The sequence below is a fragment of the Pituophis catenifer genome, unplaced genomic scaffold (assembly GCF_029215685.1).
Source record: "Pituophis catenifer annectens isolate HBS135680 unplaced genomic scaffold, rPitCat1.0.hap2 SCAF_2, whole genome shotgun sequence".
NCBI classification, from domain to species: Eukaryota; Metazoa; Chordata; class Lepidosauria; order Squamata; family Colubridae; genus Pituophis; species Pituophis catenifer.
Window position 1 is genome coordinate 137,320,222 of NW_027256882.1, and position 21,832 is coordinate 137,342,053.

The following is a 21,832-nucleotide window of genomic DNA, read 5'->3' on the forward strand; positions in this document are numbered from 1 at the left end:
GGGGGGAGGAAAGGTTGAATAATATTCTGAGTATGAATCTCTCTTTATCTCTCCACCTCCTACTACCTTATATACATACCAATATGTGGGTGTAGATGGGGAGATGCCTTTCACTCCGATCCCCACTAAGGACAAGGATGCATCATAACCAATACGTGACAATATACTCCCATGGTCTATTTCCAATTATCTCAGAAAGATCCACAGTTTCTTATTTCTTTGGCCCTATTCCATTGTTAACAGCCTCCATATGAGCGCCACTGAAAAATGCTGTCATGATAATACTTTCTCAGAAAAACAATATATATGCAAAAAATGTATGCAAACAATCAGCAGTGAAGATGGTTGCAAAAAATATTTTAAGAATTGGGAGAAAAGTTGATGTTTTCTCAGGTTATTTGCATATAGATTTATCTTTCAATATATTTATGTGGAAGTAATTGAAATATGCATTATTAAGAAAGATATATTCAGATGATTATAGAAGGCAAAAGCAACTTCAGCAATTCTAAATGAACTCCAAATGGTTTTCTGGTCACCATGGCTTTTATATTTTGATATTGGACTTAAGAGAGATGATAGACTACCAAAGGAAGCTATTCTAGAAGATATCATAATATATACCAGCTTTTCTTGGATCAGAACAGTATTGTGTTGTGTTGGGTTGGGTTGTGTTCTATTCTATTCTATTCTATTCTATTCTATTCTATTCTATTCTATTCTATTCTATTCTATTCTATTCTATTCTATTCTATTCTTTTTAAACTTAGAGCCCTCTAGATATAAAGGGTTAAAATGGAGGGTAGCAATGTGAAAAAATCTGTTGTAGACATTCATACTGGTCATACAACGAGCAGTCATAAAAAGGAAGAACTTTGTACCCTATAATAAGAAAAAATTCTAAAAGGCAAGATAATATCAGAAACCTTAAAACCAGAGTAGGGACATCTTAGTTCAGACAGAAGCCCTGTGGAAGTGACCATTGATAATCAATAATTCATAGAGCATGCTAATTCTAAGGCTATTTTCTTTAATTTAATAGGGCAAATTAACAATGATAACAATACTAACATGAACAAAGGAAACTCTCTTAGGTTTAGTTCATTTGGCCAATTTTATTTTATTAAATTGACTGTATCGAAAAACATATATGAGAGGTAGAAACTTGGTTCCTCCTTATACCCACTAATTTTACCATCTCTTACTACATATTGGCCATGCTGATTGTGGCTTGTGAAATCTTAAACCCTGAACATCTCAAGGAAACTGAGTTCCCAATTTCTAGCATTTATTATAATATAGCTTCAAGGAACTGGTTCACAAACAAGTGGTTTGTGTGGTGCCATTTTTATTCCAAGGTATTGGAAAATTCACAGATACCAAAATACAAAAATGATATTGTACCTGGAATATATTTGAGAGGTCCCGGAGATTGAAAACGTAGTGAAATTTTATGGCCGTAGGAAGAAATGTTGATGTAATTTTTTGATGTAAACCTGTTATGGAGAAACATGTCATAAATATGCCAAAAAAGCACGAAGTTGCTTGGGATAAGAAACAGGTTATTCATGATTAATTCCTCAGTCAGGATCAACAAAAAGCAATGAAATGGATTGATCTCCAAATTGTTTAATTAAATGTATAGGACTCTTGCAAAGCCTTGTCAGTTTTACCATTCGTTTGCTTCAGTCACATTTCATTTTAAATTATAATAGGAACAGGTCTGAAAAGTTACAGCAGAGCTTATCTAACTAAAACTGGGGTTAGAGGATTCATAACACCTACAAACTCACCTATCTAGAATAATTTGACAATGCTAAGTGGAACCTGAATAAACCCGAATCAACAAAAGATGGCCGTTCCAAAGAAAAATGATAACGATGTGGTAGAATCCAAGGCAGGAAGTACCTGTGACAATCATGCCAGGCAAAATTCAATCCCAGTGATTCAATCAGTTGTACCTTTTCCCTCAGGCAAAAATACACTATTGGTTAACCGTTTCCCGCATTTCCCAAACATTCTTTGCACAAAGAGATCTGAATCTGAAAACCTTCAGCATTCTGCAGGTTACAAATATGAATAAGACGCCGAGAGGTAGAACATTAACAGGGAAGCCTGCTTTAGTTCACGCTGCTTTTTGCAATGCTTACCCAGAGCTGCAGAAACAAGCTGTTGATTAACCTTCTGGACAACCATTGAGACATTCCGAACGGCCAAGTGCTGTCCTAAGATAGTACTGTAGATGGACATTAGGGCATCCTGACCTGGGAAGCTCACCGCAAACACACAGAAGTGCCTCTACAACAAAACACAATGTACAACATCTTGCAATGCTGCTGAGTAGGCCTCTTAACAACAACAACAACAACAAAAACCCCTCTAAACTTAGGCCTCCCACTTTTTCTGCTTACAGTTTAGTCAAAATTTTAAAAAGCAACTACTGTAACGTAAGGGAGACGATCTTATTTTTGACTGAAACTTGTGTACCACATATCCCTCTGTTAGGTACCTGAAGCCTGGAATCAATAGTGAAGGATCCAGAGGTTGGGTTCATACAGGCAACATACTGACAGTTGTGGATATCCTTTAAGGTCAATTTGGTCCTATCATACCTAATGGAAAGAAGCAAGTTGAAGGGCATTATACTGACCCAATATTTTTGAGAAAGCAATGCTCCACTATTCCCTTACACACCTAAGATAGTCTTCCTGTTTTTTATACAAAATGAACAAAGAATGAAGGGTTTTGATATCTTTTCATTAAAAAAAAGCACAACCAAGATTTAAATAAATAAATCTATCAATGAAAATATCTAGCTTAATCTATAGGTAGGAGACAAGATGGCTAATGTCTTTAAACATGCAGGCATCATATTCATGGCATAGCATTCAAACCATATTATCTCTATAATACAGCAATGCATTATAATACATTACATTACAATATATTATAATATTGTATAATATAATAAAGTAGAAAACACAAAAGATTCAACCTGAAGGTTAGTTGCTTTTTTTGTATGAGGTTCCCCGTGAGCCCATCCTTTAGCTATACAGACATAGTACATTTTACTTTATCAAGAGAAAAAAATGTATTTATACCAATGCCCATGATCCATGTGCTGCCGGATCAAGGTGTGAGGAGCCACAGTGCCATATTTGTCAACTTCTGGCATGTTCATATCATCTATGAAGTAAATCAGCTTCTTGGTACCAGGGGGACCAAAATTACGTCCTGATTTCTTCTCCAGAGGCTTCTCCAGTATAGCTGTGCAGAGAGAAGACCATTAATCAACAGATGGCACTGAATCTTATCTAAATGATCTGGTCAAATGCCCTTCCATCTCATGCACCAGTTCAAAAGTAAAAGTTAGTTATGTAATGTTCTTGAGGAAGGCAGATTTTCTTCAGTACATTGAAGTCTTACAGAGGAGGCAGGTAACCTACATGATAACTTAAAAACACCTTGAATTGAAGGAACAAGAAGTCCCATATCAGTTCCATCTTTACAGGCAGACGAGTTAAAAAACGCTTTTCTCACAGCCTGTCTAGGATGCAGATATGCACATGCTGTGCTGAATAATGGCAGTGGAAAAGAGCAGGAGTCTCCTTCTCAAACAGCAAGTATTCAGTAGGGCTGGAACACAAGCAACCTGTTCCTCTTTTGATGTTCTGGAATACTATTCCCATTAGGCCTACAGCATTATCAATAGACAGAGATGGAGGGATTTGCAGTCCAATTCATCAGGTGAGAATAAAATTAAGGAGTGCCATAACATTAGCAGTTTATGTGAGCAAACTCTACAAATGTTGGCTGGATTATGTCAGTGATGGAACTCTTTTTTCATCATTCAATAGGGTGGATTTGGACTGACAATGAAATTCTCGCCGTCTATCTAATCTGAAGAAGTAATATTCATTTTAACAATATCTGTTCTTCCCCTTAAACACAAGGACTTTTTCCTGTATATCAACATTGGTCAGTTAAGCAATATGAAATATTTAAATCAACATAAAGTGACATTTTTTTGCTGAGAATATGTACTCCAAGAGATATTTAGGAGCATTCACATAATATACAAAGTCTCACTTTTGATGAAGTGAGAATGAAATGAATTTTTATGAAATGAATGAATATGAAAATATTCATGTCCTAGGATAATGTTGCAGAATCCAAACTGGGTCGGTCACCGGGACCAGAGGTTTAGTCTTCCAAGCTTTCTGACTCATGCTGGAGTTCATCCTCAGGGAACTTCTCTCTCACCAGAATATTCCCATAAATCTTTAATAATTTCTCAGTTTCTTTGCGTTAAGATTACACTTTGGAAACCACTTTTGCAGAGACACAACCAAGGGTTAGAGGAGGTCGTCTGTAGCTTCGGGGTCTCAGATTGTGCGCCCCTAATTGGTAAGAATGAAAATCTATCCAATCCCCTTACCCTGCAACATAGCTGAAGTTGTGTAGAAGTTAAAGGGAACAGCTTGCACCATAAAATCATCCAGGTTCAGAGTATCCAGTTTATCCCCCATCAGCACTGACTTCCCAGTGCCTGCATTCCCAACTAACATCACTGGCCATTTTTTCTCCATTAGTAAGTCCATGAAGTAACGAATCCGGATGGTTTCTGTTGTATGGACCATTGAAGCCTGCAAGAGAGACCCCCTATGAAATCTACATCAATTAAAAACTGAACTGTAATTTTAAAAGAAACCAAATAGTGAAGTAGTTTCTAAGAAAAGAAGCATTGGTGGCTAGAGAGATCTCCCCTTGAAAATAAATGTACATACAGGCTTAGCAAAACCCAGCTCTGTTTTAATAGGATATTGCAAGAAAAAATATTGTGAATCTAGTATCTCCATTTCTTCATTTCTCAGAGCTGATTTTTTTAACTTTAACTTTTTAAATTTACATTTACATTAATTAATTAAATTAATTTGATGAAAATTAATTTTATTTTTTAAAAAAAATAAATCAGAGGACACTGCTCTGTAAGGATAGATGATGTGGTGGCAGCCAAAGTGGAACAGTAACAACATGTTCTCAGCCCCGGAAGAGAAAACCAGTCCTGAATGCCTTACATTAGCCATGTATAAAAGGAAGGGATCAGGAAGCTCAGGAAAGTTCCAAAGTTAGCAGAGATGCAAAAAGTATCTTGTTCAGCCTGGAACAAGGCAGCTGGAACTCTGCACATGCTCCCACTCTCATTGTTGTTGTTCAGTCGCTAAGTCATGTCCAACTTTTCGCAATCCCATGGACCATAGCATGCCAGGCCTCCCCTGTTCTTCCCTGTCTCTCAGACTTTGCCCAAATTCATGTTCATTGCAACAATGGCACTGTCTAACCATCTCATCCTCTGCTGTCCCCTTCTCCTTTTGCCTTCAATCTTTCCCAACATCTGGACTTTTTCCAATGAGTCCCCTCTTCTCATTTGGTGTCCAGAGCTTCAACTTCAGTATCTGTTCTTCCAAAGGGCAGTCAGGGATGATTTCCTCTAGGATTGACTCACTGTCATTATTCTTCTACAAATACGTGGCTTACCCACAGTAAGCTACAAACACCCACTAGGATAGTTAAAGTATCTGTGCAGGACTTCTATTTTAAATTTCATGACAACCTTATCACAACAGACACTGTAAGTGTTTACCTTTCATTTACTTTATCTGATACATATAGTCCATACTATTTGTTCATTTTTTAAAACCCAGTTTTGCTGCAGTGATAATTGTTGTTTTGAAGTATTTAGATATAAGTTGTGGGTAGAAATATTTGGAACATGACAAGAATCTAGTATCTCAAATTACCAGTAAAATATAAATCATCAATCTGTATTTCTCCCGAACTTGTCTGAGTTAGTAGATTCAGAATCTTTTGCTAACGTCAGACTGATTTTTGTCTCAGAATACTGCAAAAGTACTCTAAAATAAGCAACATCAGAAGTAGAATTATTTCCAGCAAATTACCTGCAATGGGACATCTGGATCCAATTCAAATTGTGGCACTTTATCAGTCCATGGCATGAATTTCTTTGATTCTGGATCAATGTAATAGTCAAAAATTGTTCCCTGAGATGGGAATTTGATTGTTTTAAATTCATTCACCCACCACCTGCTAAATTCCACACGATAATCCACAAGCTGCAGAGAAAGTTATGCATATTTATTATGGTTTTGAATGTAAATTTGATTTAAATTAGAATATGTTCTGAAAACATGACTTGACCAGAGGTATTATAATAAAACATTGAAACAAAATTTATCAAAGCTAAATGAGTTTAAAAAAATCAAATGCAGGCATAACCCTGAGTGAATGATCCGAATCAACTGCTGTGATAAACAGGGTTAACTTCCCAAATCCCATTAATCTCAGTGAGGGTTCAAATGACTAGAATGTACTACTAGTGGAATGTATGATTTTTTTTCCTTCAAAGGTGAGTCAGAGACCAAACCACACTACTTCCATTGATTCTAAAGGATATGTGGCCTTGAAAAAAGTCCTGGTAAACAATATGACATATGAATGAAATGTTAAACCCTAAGAAGATGAAAGTGATTTTGGTTTCAATTGTGTCAGTGCAGAAACCTTTGAAAAGGCCCAAAGAAAAATGGACTCTATATACTGAATGTTGCTTAATTGCGTCATTGGTCTATATTGAGATAACTCTTGAGTTATGGTAATGGAAAGCCTGATCACTTCTATTTCTGAAGATACCTGATCTTGGAACATTGCTCCTCCGAAAGCCCAGAAGCAAGCAAATACAAAATAGAGTTCGTATAGCTCTTTGGGAGAATCTGGAGGTGTGTTGATTGGGGTCAAGAGACATTCCAGTAAATAGAGAATCATTTGCACCACGGTCACTTCAGGAACAGGGGTTATCTTCTTGAATCCAAATTTCAGTTTGTCCAAGCAGGTAGGTAAGTATTTATCAAACAAGATCATCAGGTTAGCTTTTTCTGATTGCACTTCTCTGCGCTCAATCCAACTGCTCACTATTCTGTATAGTGACATAAAATTACTTATTGAATATGCATTCTCATGCATGTAACATGTACGTTCTACCCATCAACTGATATTTTTTCTTCTTCTCCTTTTCCCCCTGTTACACTACATCTTTATAGGAATTCCACTTAAATTACATGCTATTCAATAAATACCATCAGTGTATGAGCACTGTGTTTTGGTAATTACCTATGAAATGAATCATTTTTGTGTAAACTACATTACATATACTTACACCTTTTGGTAAAAATAAAGCATCAGAAATTCCTTATTTTGGAGAACAAGTCAACATGTTTGAAAGGAAAAAGAGAAGCAAGAATTGACAATCTATCAATAGTTAATAGTTGACCAATCAGTGCTTGTTACCAATAATATCTCATCCCACCTTCTCAATTTTAATCTAAAACCCAAATTCATTTCTCTCCCCTCTGCACAACCCAAGGGAGGGAGGGAGAAATCATAATGTTGCACTCATCATGGAGGCAGACCTTGTTCTTCACAAGATACTTAACCCAATAATAATATCCAGGCACTACAGAAGGATTCCAGGACCTGGGAAAAGAGTCAAGGCACTGTTTCATACAATACTGTTTGTCCAAGGTTTTCTTGGGCAGCAAGTAATTTGCTATTGGAACTAGAATAATCTGAAATTGTGCAATAATAGATCCCTGGCAACATTTTCATATGACCAGTGAGGACTTAGTCTGATTTATGATGGGATATACTGTACATCCCTCATCTAAAAAGGGATGTACTGATACACTTTCAAAGGGAACTAGGACTTACGGATTCCAGCCCAGGTCCGCAGGATTGATATACAAGATTCCTGCTCGAGACACTGTGGCAGGTGTTGCTGTTCTTAGGTGACTGATTTCAAACACAAGCCTCATGGTGGGGTTTAGTGGGATTCTCTCATTGCTGGCTAAGGTCAGCACCTGGGAAGGAGAAAACCATACAATGCAACTTCCTAATTTCATAAAAATGGATGCCAATGATTGAGTCCCTAGCTTATTGTGCTGACCTTGTTGTCATCCATCACGGTATTCAAAGATTCAATCCACATGGGATCAATATCTCCATCTAAAACAATCCATTTAGGTCCGCGATGAGTTATATTAGCTAGATCTCGCATTATAGTTGAAAATAAGCCTGCCAAGAACAGAGAAATTCTCAGTGAATTTTATAACATGCATGTATATGCTCAAGTTACAGTAAAGTTTATATCAACATACGCTGACAAATGGAGAGAAGATCAAAAAATTGGTATTTTGCAGCAGGATGAGAATCTGATAAAGCAAATAAGAGATGAAGGTCAAATGCACATAAAAAGGTTGTACAATGCATTACTGGAAATAGATTCAGAAACAGATCTAGTCAAGGATTGTATGATAAAATGGGCACAAAATGTAGTGAACCAATAACGATGGAAACATGGGAAAAGATATGGGTCAGAAATGTAAGATTTACACAAGCACAAAATCTAAGGGAGAATTTTTACAAAATGTTTTACAGATGGCATTTAGATCCAAAAAAACTAGCTTGTATGTATCCAAATTTACAACCCAAGTGTTGGCGATGTGAGTGTGAAGATGCTACATATTTTCATATATGGTGGACATGTAAAAAGATTAAGGCTTTTTGGATAAAAATATGGTGGATTATTCAAAATATTTTGAAGAAAAAAATTAAATTTACACCACAGTTTTTTCTGTTGGAAATAGTTACGGATTGTACTGTATTAGAGACTAAGCTGGTTTTGAACTTAATAACGGCTGCCAGGTTACTGGGGGCACAGTACTGGAAGAAGGAAGATCCACCCACTATTGAGGAATGGACATTAAAAGTTGTGCATTTGGCTGAAATGGCAAAAATTTCATCATACCTTAAAGACCATTCAAATGAGAGATATATATCGGAATGGAGAAGATGGATTGATTATATACAGAAGAAGTATCCGAATAAGAAGATTCATATAGCTTATGAATGAAATAATTTTAAGTAGTTTATGTTTGTTTTTTCTGAGTTATAAGGAGTTAAGGACCTAGGGAGAATATGAAATGTAATAATTTGTTAGCATATTTTAGTTCTTGATTTATGAATGCTATATCCTGTGCTCGTTCTGGGAAGTCTAGGGAGGGGGGGGGAGGGAGGGGAAGGGAGGGTGGGAAGGGGGAGGGTGGGGTCGAGGGGGGAAGGGTGGGGGTGGGGTGAAAATGTTTGTATTTCTTGTAAAACTTTTTAATTAAAAAAAAAAACATACGCTGACAAATAAAGTTATTAAACTATTTGTGATTATCATCTCATTTATATAAATCCCCAAGCTGTAATGTGCTATCAGTTCATCATCCAGAAAACAGGAAAAAAAATACTATTTGGTCTTTGGCAAAACTGACATGAACAATTTTCAAAACGCACCTAAACCATGGGCCCATTTCAGCCTCACAGATGGTAAAGAAGAATTTTTGTACAAGACAGATACTTCTGCAAAAAAGGGTTCAGTAATGTATTCTCCGCAGATTTGCAAATCACCAACAGTATCTGCTGTTAGCTGGGCTGGCCAGATTTTATATTGGTTTTAAAATTGATACTGATTTTAATTGGAATGTTTTAAATTATGGGCTAAAGTTTATTTAATTATTTTAAAACTATTTTAACTTTTGTATACAAATGTTTTATTTTTGGCTGTTCACCGCCCTGAGTCCGAAAGGAGAAGGGCAGTATAGAAATTTAAATAATAAATAAATAAACAAACAAACAAACAAACAAACAAATAAATAAACAAATAAATAAATAAATAAATATCATAAGTGTCTAAATTGCTGACATTAGCGGAGATAATTCTTAAAAATAACCAAATTCTTCAGGGCTTTGTACATGAATATTAACAGCAAGGTACTTCAGATAGTAATTGAGTCACTACATTCTACACAAGTTAATGCTTTAAAATCATGTAGAGCCGTGATGGTGAACCTATGGCACGCGTGCCAGAAGTGGCACGCAGAGCCCTCTCTGTGGACACACACACCGTCGCCAGCTGCTCTTCCAGTTTCTGGTGTGTGCATAGACACCGGCCAGCTTGTCTTTGGGTTTCTGGTGCTCCGGCGTGCATGAAGACCAAGTGGCCGGCGCACGCATGCACACCAGCCAGCTGGTCTTCGAGTTTCTGCGGTTCCGGTGCGCGCATATGTGCGCACACACATACACATTCTGGTTTGGGGACTCGGTGCCGAAAAGGTTCACCATCACTGATGTAGAGGATTGGGGGAGCTAACACCTAGCTGCTTTCTGGCTCTATATGGGGCTGCCCCACAAAGAGAATTAGCAACAGATATGCTAATGTATTCATATTTGCAGCTGGTAAATGTGAATGGGGGCAAAAAGACTCCAGCTGGAGAGACCAAAGATGTTCATAAATTTTTACTTAGAACAAGATTACGTATCTTTTTAAGATACTGCCAAAAAAGGTACTCTGCCGCTCCAGATAGCTCTGCATTCTTGTGATCAAGTATTTTTATCCCTGTTTGGCAGCTGAGTCGGTTTATTTCCTGGCACAACTATAATTGTTTTTCCAGGTGAATCAGTAGATATCTGCAGAGCCGCAGCTGGGCCATTTCCTCAGCTGGGAAAACACCTGCTTTCTAAATTCTGGACAGAGATTCACCTCAAAGAAGGTGAAACTAAGGTGCTTTGCTGTCACCATTCACCACTATTTTAAATTGTGCACTAAAGAAGGAGACTGTGCTAGTGTCCTCCATTTTAGTATCTATAGAGGGAATAAAAGAAGAAATATGCTACATTTATAAATGAGTAGGCTCAGTGCCTCTCATCTCCTTTCTTTTAATCTGCTCAGATGATCATTGTCCTGGGCTCCTCCATTTGGGAAATAAAACTCTCTTCGGAGTCTTCTGCCGAATCTTTCCCCAGAGACTACAGCTTTGCCAAAGACTCCAATCCTCTGTCCATAGCAGTGGTGGTATTCAACATTTTTTACTACCGGTTCTGTTTGCGTGGCTTGGTAGGTGGGAGTGGCTTGGTGACCATGTGACTGGATGGGCGTGGCTTGACAGTCATGTGATGGTGGGCATGGCTTGGTGGTCATGTGACTGTATGGTTGTGGCTTGGTGGTCATGTGACTGGATGGGTGTGGCTAGATGGTCACGATCCTAGTTCCCCCATGAGGATTCCTGCATCTGGAGCATTTGCAATCCCCCAAAGGGTCATAGGAAACCAGATTCCGTACAGCTCTGAACCCTTAAGGCAAACCAAACCATGGTGCTCACGAGTAAACTGCAGATTAGAGGCAGCCGGCAGATTGCTGACTTACTTGCAGGAAAAGGAACTGCCGCCTCCTGCCTCCACACATCAAGGAGGCCGAACAGCAGTGGGAAGAGCACAGACCTCCTGATGTAGGAAGTAGTTGCCAGCAATGCCCTCAGGTGAAGATGTTGTGAGCGGGGAAGTTTGACCCCTCTTAAGAGCCTCAGTTTGCTCATGAGCACCATTGGCCTTTCTCCCTGCCTCTCCTGGCCAATGTTGCTCATGAGTAAACTGCAGCTAGGATCACGTGCTTCCCTCGCATGCCAGGCTGGCTGGGGGGAACACATGGGAAGGGCTCCGGTGCCACAATCTGCCACGTGCTTCCCTCGCAGGCCAGGCCGGCTGTGGAAACACATGGGAAGGGCTCCAGTGCCACGACCTGTCGTGTGCTTCCCTCGCAGGCCAGGCTGGCTTAGGGAAACACATGGGAAGAGCTCCGGTGCTGCTATCTCCCACACGCTCCCCTCCCTCCCCATGCACATCGGTCCACCTGCCACTGGTATCACCCCTCCACCAGTTCTCCCTCCCCCGCCCGTGCCCTTCGGCCTTACCTTTGCCAGCAGTGGTGAGCAGAAGTACGCGATTAGATTCTGCAAGTAGTGGCTGGGTGGGGTGGGGTGGGGTGGGGTGGGCCGGGCAGTCGGGGTGAGCAAGCATCGGGTGGGTGGGGTGAGCGAGCGGGGACCAGGGACCGGTGGGGTAAGCAAGCGGGGACCAGCGACCGGTTTGGGGACGTGGCCAGCCAGAGGTCACTACCGGTTTGGCGAACCATGCCAAATTTCCTCTAACGGTTTGCCCGAATTGGTGCAAACCGACTGAATACCACCTCTGGTCCATAGGCAGTTCTCTCTACCTCTTTCCCATCTCAGACCTTGGGTAAAGATATCATCCTTCTACAACTTAGCTTCTCTGACTGGGCACCAAAAACTGCTCCATACACTCTCACTAACTATCCATATTTTCTCTCCAGCCAATTCCTTCTACAACACTCTATAGTACATTTTCTCTCCTCATTTTTCTCCCTCACCCTAATTTTCTCCCCTCTCCTTCTTCCTCTCTCCAATTTTAGGTTACAGCAGCAGCAGCATATCCTTCCAGCAACTAAGCAGGTGGCTGTCGCTCCCAGGGTTCTAGTCTTAACATTTATATATAAGGCTGGACCAATGAGATTGCCTGAACTGATAGACTGAACTGGCAGCCAGTTCAGTCTATCTGCCTGTGTAATGGAGTAGCAATAGCAATAGCAATAGCACTTAGACTTATATACCATTTCACAGTGATTTACAGCCCCCTCTAAGCAGTTTACAGAGTTAGGATATTGCCCCCAACAACAATCTGGGTCCTCATTTTACCTACCTCAGAAGGATGGAAGCTGAGTCAACCTTGAGCCTGATGAGATTCGATCTGCCAAACTGCTGGCAGCCAGTAGTCAGCAGAAGTAGCCTGCAGTACTGCTTTCTAACCACTGCGCCACCATGTCCCTATGTACCTGCAGTTCCAGGCCAGAATTGAATTTTCTTTCTCCTATTTCTCTCTCCTTTTGCTAACTCACACCAGTGTAAAAGCAGTCATACCAAGCCACCAAAAAAAATCCATTTGCCTTAGTTTAATAAAGAACTGGTTGGCTCCGGTATTTTCAAAGTGTTGAAACTGCTTCCAATGGGATTGGTCTCAAATCATTTCAGAAATGTTTCAGAGAATTCGAACAGTAAAAGTGGTGGAAACAGGACAGAAAAACCTTTCTTTGAATAATTAAAATAAACTTAATAAGAGTCAGTAGCTATCATATACAGCATATGCATTTGGTATCTTCCTTAGTTATAAGCTTTTTTATGTCAAACCATTAAAGAGCCAAGGTGGTGCAGTGGTTAGTACAGTGCAATACTGTAGGCTACTTCTGCTGACTGGCTGCTGACTGCAATTTGACAGTTTGAATCTCACCAGGCTCAAGGTTGACTCAGCCTTCCATCCTTCCGAGGCCGGTAAAATGAGGACCCATATTGTTGGGGGCAACATGCTGACTCTGTAAACCGCTTAGAGAGGACTGTGAAGCGGTATATAAGTCTAAGTGCTATTGCTATTGTTATTGTTATTGTCAGCAGATATACTATGGATAAAAAAATAATCCTGTTTTTTTTGTCCTGCTTGACATTGGCTCAAATAACTCAAGTGGGGAAGAATTTATACACAGTGTAACAAAGGGTTCTTTTTAGAAAGTGATAGTATTAGAATTTTAAACAGCAGGAATGTGTTTTAAGTTCATAACTGTAGTATGTAATTTTTGCAAATGAAATACCTCTGAGCTTCCTAAGCAAGCCATTATTCTAAGTGAAGATAAGTGAGTTGTAATTATTATTATTTTCAGCAGGACTCTAATTTTGTAAAAAAATAATAATAATAGTGCCACTATAATAATATTTCAGGGAAGAAATTTAAATGTTATTCTGTGAAATAAATGCATGATGTTTCTATGCACATTCATGTATACATCTGCTATTTTGTATTATTTTTTCAGCTTTTATGTAATCACTTTTTTTGTGATCTCTGGCGATTGCAGTTGAACAACAATTGAAATAAAAAATATTGTTCAGCTACAATCGCCAGAAAATAACTATATTGTTTCTTACCATCTTTCCATTCTCTTGTTGCTGGATTAATTATGCCAAATAGCTCATCACAAGTCACAGCTTTAGGATCAAGATCAACAGCTACAGGCTTCCTCTTCATGAGCTGATAAGTTTTATTCAGAGATTTTAATACCTGCCAGAAGGAAAAGATTGAGTCTTTGTCCATCATGTTCATACTATTGTTGTCAGGTGTGCAATGCCCGTTACAATGGCAGCCGAGCATGCAAGCAATGAAAAAGCAGAGGCTGACAATTGTGTCCATTCTTAATCTGGTGTCCTCCAGATATATTGGATTTAAATTTTAAGCATCTTCGAACCAGCCTAGGCAAAAGACACAGCCACTACATATTTTTGGAAAGCTCTACCATTGGAACCTCCAGAGATATTATTGGATTGATGGGTTCCAGCACAAGTCCGAAAGTTCAGAAGAATAAACCTCTGGTCCTGGTGATCAACACAGATTGGATGTTGTTGGATATATATGGTTGCCTAATTAGCAAGGAAGACTTTGGATAGCTTACATTTTGGGGGGGAAATGTAAAAACTGGGAATTAAAAGTATTATAATGTAATATCTACTACTAGACCTTAAAAAAACAGGTTAACACAACAGAAATAATAATAATCAGGGAAGCAACTAAAGCCAGCTAGCTCAGCTCTTGTTCAAAAGCCTTACATGTGAGCTCATCCTGGGATCTGATCAATGTTTGGGAGAAGAACCAGGTTTTTAGTAGCCTTGTAGAAATAGAAAAGGGGAATCTAAACCAGGGGGAAATGGTGTTTCATGGGGCAGGGACATAACCCTTAGTTCCCACTAAGTGGGATTATTTTGTGAAAGGGACCTGAAGCATTGCCAGATTTTATAGGGATGAATTGACACAACCATACTACACGGGTGCACCAAGACGAATTTATAATTACTTGCTTCACTGCATCTGAATCAAGCACAGCTTCCAGATAGTATTCAAGGGAAGCACTATGTAGATCACATTGCAGTAATTTAAACAGGGGGTGATGAGAGTTTAAGTGACTGAATAGGCCATGCCTGCTACCAGCTTTTCCAGAAGAAGCCTAGATTTCTAGAGACTGTCCAAATTGTGCACCAGTTCTATCTGAGGGAATCTAACCTCAAGCAGGACCAAAGATGAAGAGTCCACAGAGTCAGAGGGTTTCCCAACCCACTAGGGTTTAGCCAAAGTCTGTTGTTCCCTATCCAAATGCTGATAGCCCCCAGATACTGAGAAGGAAGCGTCATGCAATCAGTTGGTCTAACTAGGGTGTTTACCTAACCAAAGCCATGATCATGATCATGGACATCGGACTGATGCTCAGAAGAGCAAATGGCTACACTGTAATATGTTATTTTGGGGAATCTAACAAGATTCAAGGAGACAATGGCAGAACTAAAAAAACCTCTTTATATCCCACCTCCCCCAGCAAATGAGATCATTGGAACCACCAGCCTTCCTCCAGACAGTAGTGCATTCAGGCCTCCGACCTTAGGTCAGAGGTGGTTCTGACCAGTTCTGGAGAACCAGTAGCGGAAATTTTGAGTAGTTCGGAGAACCGGTAAATACCACCTCTGACTGGCCCCAGCCCCATCTATTCTCTGCCTCCTGAGTCCCAGTTGATCGGGAGGAAATGGGGATTTTGCAGTAACCTTCCCTGGAGTGGGGAGGGAATGGAGATTTTACAGTATCCTTCCCCTGCCATGCCCATCAAGCCATGCCCACAGAACAAATAGTAAAAAATTTTGAATCCCACCACTGCCTTAGGTGTAAGATCTGTCAATCACAAATATTTTGGGAGTCAGCATGTGAAGGCTGCCTTGTTCTGTGAAATCAATTTTAAGCAAAACATTTCTATTTCCAGTTGGCCCTTGGTGATGACACTGAACTCACATCTGAGTCGTTGGCTAAAAAGTCTCAAGTGGTGATACAGGGTTCCCACCTGTGACTTGCCAGAGCCAGCATTTCCAATCACGAACACCGAATGTCGGACTTGCAGTAGTTCCTCTAGCTGCACCACCTTCAAAACAAAACTCTCCTCAGGTTGTAGACGGAGTTCAACAACAGCTTGTTTGATAATCTGAGAATAAGAGAAATCACAGACAGATTTGTTTATTTCCAAATTGGGTCAGTTTTGCATGTTTTATTTATCAGTCTACTGAATTCCAGGTCATTTCTATTAATCTTCATGATTGGCCCATGCAAGAATTAAATTCAGAGAGAGAGGGGGGGAGGGAGGGCGGGAGAGAGAGAGAGAGAGGGAGAGAATCCTCAAGTTATATCCTGTATTGGGACCAGCACCTCTGTTGCTAGAAGACGGTTATTAAATGATTTTACACTCTTTTTTTTTTTTTGCTTTAGTTGTTCTGCAAATCACCAGGGTTGTTAAGCGAATCCAGATTCCCCCATGGGTTTTGCTTATTGAAAGTTAGCTAGCAAGGTTGCAAGTGGTGATCGTGGGACAATGCAAATGATTGTAAATGCATGCTAGTTGCCAAACACCCAAATTTTCATCATGTGACTGTGAGGGCTGGTCATAAGTCACTTTTTTTTGCACCATCACACTAAATAATTGGTCGTAAGTCGAGGAATATTCATACTTCACATTTCTATGCCGCCCATCTCCCTGTCTGTCTATCTGTCTGTTTACACTGACTGTATAATGGTGGCAGCAGTGGTGGTGCTTAAAGACAAGAACCAAAGAATGTAATTCAGAGACAAACAAATATAATTGCATGTGGCTCTATCCATTAATCAAGAGAGTAGGAAACAAGCAGTATTTTGTGTGTGTGTGAAAAATGAGCCAAGGGAATTCCTCTGTATCCTCTGAAGCCTGGCCTGGTATCATGATTCTGCTTACAGGCCCTGTCTTTTAGTCTTGTAACTCAAGTAAGTAGAGAGGGCAGTTTCTGAATCAAGGCTGTTCTTCTGATGACATCTTGATTTTCCCACAGAAGAAAGTACTTGTACTTCTAAGAAGAAGCATTTAGCTGCTTCCCTTAGCCCCCTGCTTGAACCCACAGTAGCCAACTCACCTTCTCAAAGTTCAGGTCACGCTTCCGGGGTACATCTAGGGCTGGGAAAAGGTCCCCAATGAGTCCCATGAACACAGGTAAATCATCAGTCACAATCTTGGGTATATTGAAGTCTCGCAAAGCTCTCATGAGGACCTGGTCTTCAGCCCGGCCTGGGTCTCCTCTCTTCAGGGAACCTGCCACCACTAGCACAGACTTGATAGCTCTCAAGCCCCAGTCGTAGTGATCCTGAGAGACAGGAAGTCCCATTAGAACTCCAGGTGAATAAAAGCATGTTGCTTAAATAAGGCGCAAAACATCACCGACTTCCAATGAGAAGAAAGGACCGATGCTTCCTAGACATGGTTCCCTTAGCAAAGATATCCACTATTAATCAGAGGAAGAGGGCCCTTCCCAAACCTTTTAAAGTCTTTTCTCAAAGTCTTTAAACCAGCTTTCCCCACCAAGGGTGCTGTATATGTTTCTGAACCATAACTCCCATCTCCCTCACTATGCTGAACAGGGATAATGGGAATTGCAATCCAAATATGTCTATGGTTCTCCTGGTCGTGGAAGGCTCCTGCAGGCCGCTTTGGCCTACCCAAATGAACAGGGTGTTCAGTTGCATTTATCATGGATTTATTCCAGATCTTGAAATCTATACATTCTCGCAGTATTGTAAAGGACTTTGGAAGCAACATACAGTATAAGGGAGTATTGGAGATGGAATTCAGTGAGTTATATTACTGTAATATTTTCAGAAATCTCTGCCAATTCTTTCCCGCCAATTTTTTGTTTGCTTTGAAATATTTGGCGCCACAGCAGAGCTGTGGAACCACATTCAATTACCTGCTTGGAAAGTAGCTCCTTACATAGTGTGTAGAGAGTAATAAATTTCCTGGCCAGAAGCCTAGCTTCAATAAAACCTTCAGCAACAAGCATGATTTCACAGATAAGCTCAAAATCAGGAACAACCATGGCACAGGGCCTACAAGAGGACATGGGGGAAAATGAGCATCTGGAGTGCTTATAGTGCAGAAGCAACAGCACATCTTTCCATTCAGCTATAGCAGTGTTTCCCAAACTTGACCCTTTGAAGATGTATGGACTTCAACTCCCAGATTTCCTCAACCAGGCATACTATTCCTCAACCAGGCATACTGGCTGGGGAATTCTGGGAGTTGAAGTCCATGCATCTTAAAATAGCCAAGTTTGGGAAACACTGAGCTATAGGGAGCAATCACTGCAAATGCCAGACACAATTCAATTTCAAGTGCCTCTATTAGAAAAAAATCCACCTGCTGTAAAAAGGTCAAAAATGATACATACACTTTTTATGATGTGTAATCGGCAGCTTTCTCGTATAATGTTATTTTATGTAAAGAAGTCATTTTGAATATTACCTGGCCAAATTTTCCAAAATAAAGAGACTTCAGCTATATTTTGAAAGTTTATTTCAGGGCACTCAGTCCATATACTAGTTCAGGGATTTCCAGCCTTTCTTGGCTGGTGACATATTTGGACATTTAAGAGCATCTGATTGAGTGGCTTCTTGAAATGGGCATTCTGGGGGACTTTGTCCCATTAAAGGCTGCCAAAGTAGCATTTCCAAGTCAAATATAACTCTTGCTGATTTTATAGACATGAATAATGGGCATGTCCTTATAGTGGCAATATAATAGAAGTAGTTTGCCATCGTTTCTTCTGAGAGATATGCTCATGTTAGTCTATAGCCCAGATATTCCTTGCAGGCCTCTCATCCAAGTGCTTACCGGGCCCAACCCCACTTAGCTTCAAAGCCAAAACAAACATAGCCATCTGAGTTTCTGTATGTTTTGTCTTTCTTTTGAGCCAATTCCCAGAGTCAAACTTTTTCATTATTCAAGCCAACCTACATTGCCTCATTTCCTCAAGATGTTAATACCTGAATAAAGCTTTCAGATTTTCAGGCAGTTCAGTACGACCTGCATACCCAGGATTCATGGTAATAAACATTCCAACAGTGGGAATCAGAGAGATTATCTCTCCAAGGAAATTGAATGTCTTCTTCTTGGCTCGAATAGCGTCTTGAACACATTTAACCTAAACAATGAGCAGAAGATCCTTTTATTGATCCACACGTGGCTGCATTTGGAAAATGAAGAGCAGTGTACAAATATTTACATATAAATGTGTAACAATTCAAACTACTTGGCGCTGATAATACCCAAGGCATGTTGGATAAATAGTAAACCAAGGAATAACTGCACACTGAAGCTCACATATTCATTTCCCAGGAAATCTTATGGTAAATTAGGCATGACTAAAATAAAACATGCATCTGAATAAGGCTTTTTGCAAGTTGGAAAGTACCAATTTTTAAAACACTGCTATAGGGTTCAGCTATAAATAGCACATTGTTCACTGTTAAGAATGAGAAGAGAAAGCATTTCCTATGAATAGCTTCTGGATGGTCTCATGTTGTCAAATCTGATGGGCTCTATTGTGTAGTTCTGACAACATCTCACTGACTGCTTGGTTCTGGGCAGTCTCAGCATCCATCAGTCAAGTGAGGAGGAATAAGGGAACTCTGGGGAATATTCTCGATTCTTTGAAAACAACATCTTGCAAATATTCAAAGCAGTCTCATAATCAACATTTGAGACAATCAGTTGCATCTACAGATTGTCATAGTACTGCACTAATATTAAACTTAGTTCATTTTTTTACGTGAGACAACTTGATGCTTCATGCCGGCAATAGTAATTGCTTAATTGTAGTTAATGGTTATAGGCAGATTCCACTGTAACTATTAAGATTTTGAATATAATCCTGTTTGTAGTAGAGCTGCCAGATTAGGGTTCCAAAAATCCAGACCATCACTAATTAGATGGCAGTCATGAAGCACATAAAGCTCCATTTGCTGTTACGCAGTGGCTACCTGAACTTTGCAGTTCATGTCTGGTAGCTTTAGCTTATAGAAGCTGCAAGGGATATTGTAGAAGATGAAGAAAAAAGCATGCAGAGGTTTTCTTCTGTTTTCTGGGACATTTTATCTGCAGGATTCCATTTATAGGAGGTTTGGATCCAATCCATTATTCCTATACCAGTGCTTTACCCATACAAATCTTTTATTGTGTGATTGCTCTGCATCTTTCACGGAATTTTACATCGAGTCCTGAACATTTTATTCCTTTGAACAGCCTCCCACCACCACTTCCATCTTTTATCTAATCAGAACATAAAAAAAGATGGACTAGCTGCCCAGCCTTTTTTTTTTTTTTTTTTAGCAGTTGTTGTTCTTGGAACACCCACAAGATAGACATTTAGCTGCAATCATCAAGCTGAAATCACCTCCCCTGCCTCTAGTTATTTACACACAATGGCACTGGCCTCTTATGGAAAATATTTACCTGTACAGCAATTACTGACAGGACTTCTACTGAAATCCGATTGAATTCATCAAAACATCCCCAGGCCCCGGTTTGGGCCAGCCCTTTGTAGATATTTCCACAGGACTAGAGAGAGAGAAAAAAGTTGTTCTGAATGAAGGTTTGGGTTTTTTTCCAGGAGGGAGTACTATTAAATTGTAGTTGTACACGGTGAAAGTAATACGGGTCATGCAGTCTTACGGTGTTTGTTGATGGAATATTACCCACTACGAGTAGTTCCAATTTGTCCCACATAATTGCCAGTGGAATGATGTGATATTTCAATGAAAAAGCCCTATCTAGAGTAAGCAAGTAGGGGAGTGATAAGGTTCTATGGACTAATATGTGGGAGACTTGCAAGTATTCCTAACATACTAGGGTCCATGCCTCTCAGTGAGTCATTTCAAATTAAAAGTTAATTCGTAGATAGGTCACAAGGCCACCTCCTAGGAACTTCAAACTGAAATGAAATGCATTGTTTTGGAAATGAGTGCATTGCAAAGGAGAGATACCCCAATCGTCACTCATATTTGACAGGCAATAGTCCTCTCTTTAGTACTCACAAACTACAGAAAACAGATGAGGCATCACCAAAAAGGATATTTTAAAAAAGAAACTGTTGTAGAGTACACATGTAAAGATGAACAGCCTGTTCTTTGTTTAGGCTGTTTTCAGTGGTATAATTAGTGCTGCCAAATGGAAACAATGCAGATGGAAAATGCTTATTTTACTGCATGGAACTTGGGGAAAAGCCCATTGCTTTAAAGGTAACATAATCTTTGCATAACCAACAAAAACTCATGTATATTTAATTGCAGCTCTCAATGAACGATTCTCTCATATTCTTTGCTTTGGATTTCTTTTCTAAGCGATTTGCATGTGACTCAAATGCGCTAAAGAGAAGTACTTGTCCTTGAATCAAATCAAAGAAGCGATGCATAAGCATTCAACAGAACAACAATAGAAGACTTTATAGGATGGAAGCTGTTCTCTGGCCCATATATTTCATTTCACCCACTGGATCACTACCTTATAGTCCATTTGCTCAGAGCAATTGAAGACATACACCATGATTCCTACAGCCCTGCCCAAATCTTTGGTGGTCTCGGTTTTTCCTGTTCCCGCAGGGCCTGCAGGGGCTCCTCCCATGATTAAGTGGAGGGACTGGGTCAGGGTGATATAGCAACTGCAAAACACAGGAATTAGGCATGTTATCTTTTGGGCCCAAAAAATCAGACTGTGCCAGACTCAGGTTTGTGAGGGTGAACTCGTACCGGTCGGTAAGCGGGGTGATCACCAGGCGAGGAGTGTTGCCAAGGTATTCATAGGAATACTGGAGTTGAGCATCACAGATATTGGCAAAGCAGTGCCTCTTCTCTTCATCCCAACGGTGCCTAAGTTGGGACTGCCACGTAAAGGCCTGAGAGCTCTCCACCTGTCACGAAAGGAGTGCAATTTAGT

The 21,832-nt window shown here is 39.9% G+C and overlaps 1 protein-coding gene across 1 annotated transcript in view; it reads right to left on the reverse strand.

Annotated features, from left to right (window-relative positions):
- Nucleotides 1-21,832, reverse strand: part of DNAH17 (dynein axonemal heavy chain 17) — a 135,903-nt gene that overhangs the window by 67,607 nt on the left and 46,464 nt on the right. Inside the window, exons 34-50 of the mRNA XM_070937666.1 lie at nt 21,646-21,806; nt 21,401-21,557; nt 20,354-20,458; nt 18,886-19,043; nt 17,811-17,949; nt 16,983-17,210; nt 15,890-16,027; nt 13,941-14,073; nt 8,018-8,145; nt 7,783-7,931; nt 6,709-6,991; nt 5,961-6,134; nt 4,439-4,646; nt 3,102-3,267; nt 2,510-2,612; nt 2,151-2,298; nt 1,405-1,496 (exon numbers count right to left, since the gene is read on the reverse strand). Of these exons, the coding sequence (XP_070793767.1) occupies nt 1,405-1,496; nt 2,151-2,298; nt 2,510-2,612; nt 3,102-3,267; nt 4,439-4,646; nt 5,961-6,134; nt 6,709-6,991; nt 7,783-7,931; nt 8,018-8,145; nt 13,941-14,073; nt 15,890-16,027; nt 16,983-17,210; nt 17,811-17,949; nt 18,886-19,043; nt 20,354-20,458; nt 21,401-21,557; nt 21,646-21,806 (2,670 nt within the window). The remainder of the gene's footprint in view (nt 1-1,404; nt 1,497-2,150; nt 2,299-2,509; nt 2,613-3,101; nt 3,268-4,438; nt 4,647-5,960; nt 6,135-6,708; nt 6,992-7,782; nt 7,932-8,017; nt 8,146-13,940; nt 14,074-15,889; nt 16,028-16,982; nt 17,211-17,810; nt 17,950-18,885; nt 19,044-20,353; nt 20,459-21,400; nt 21,558-21,645; nt 21,807-21,832) is intronic.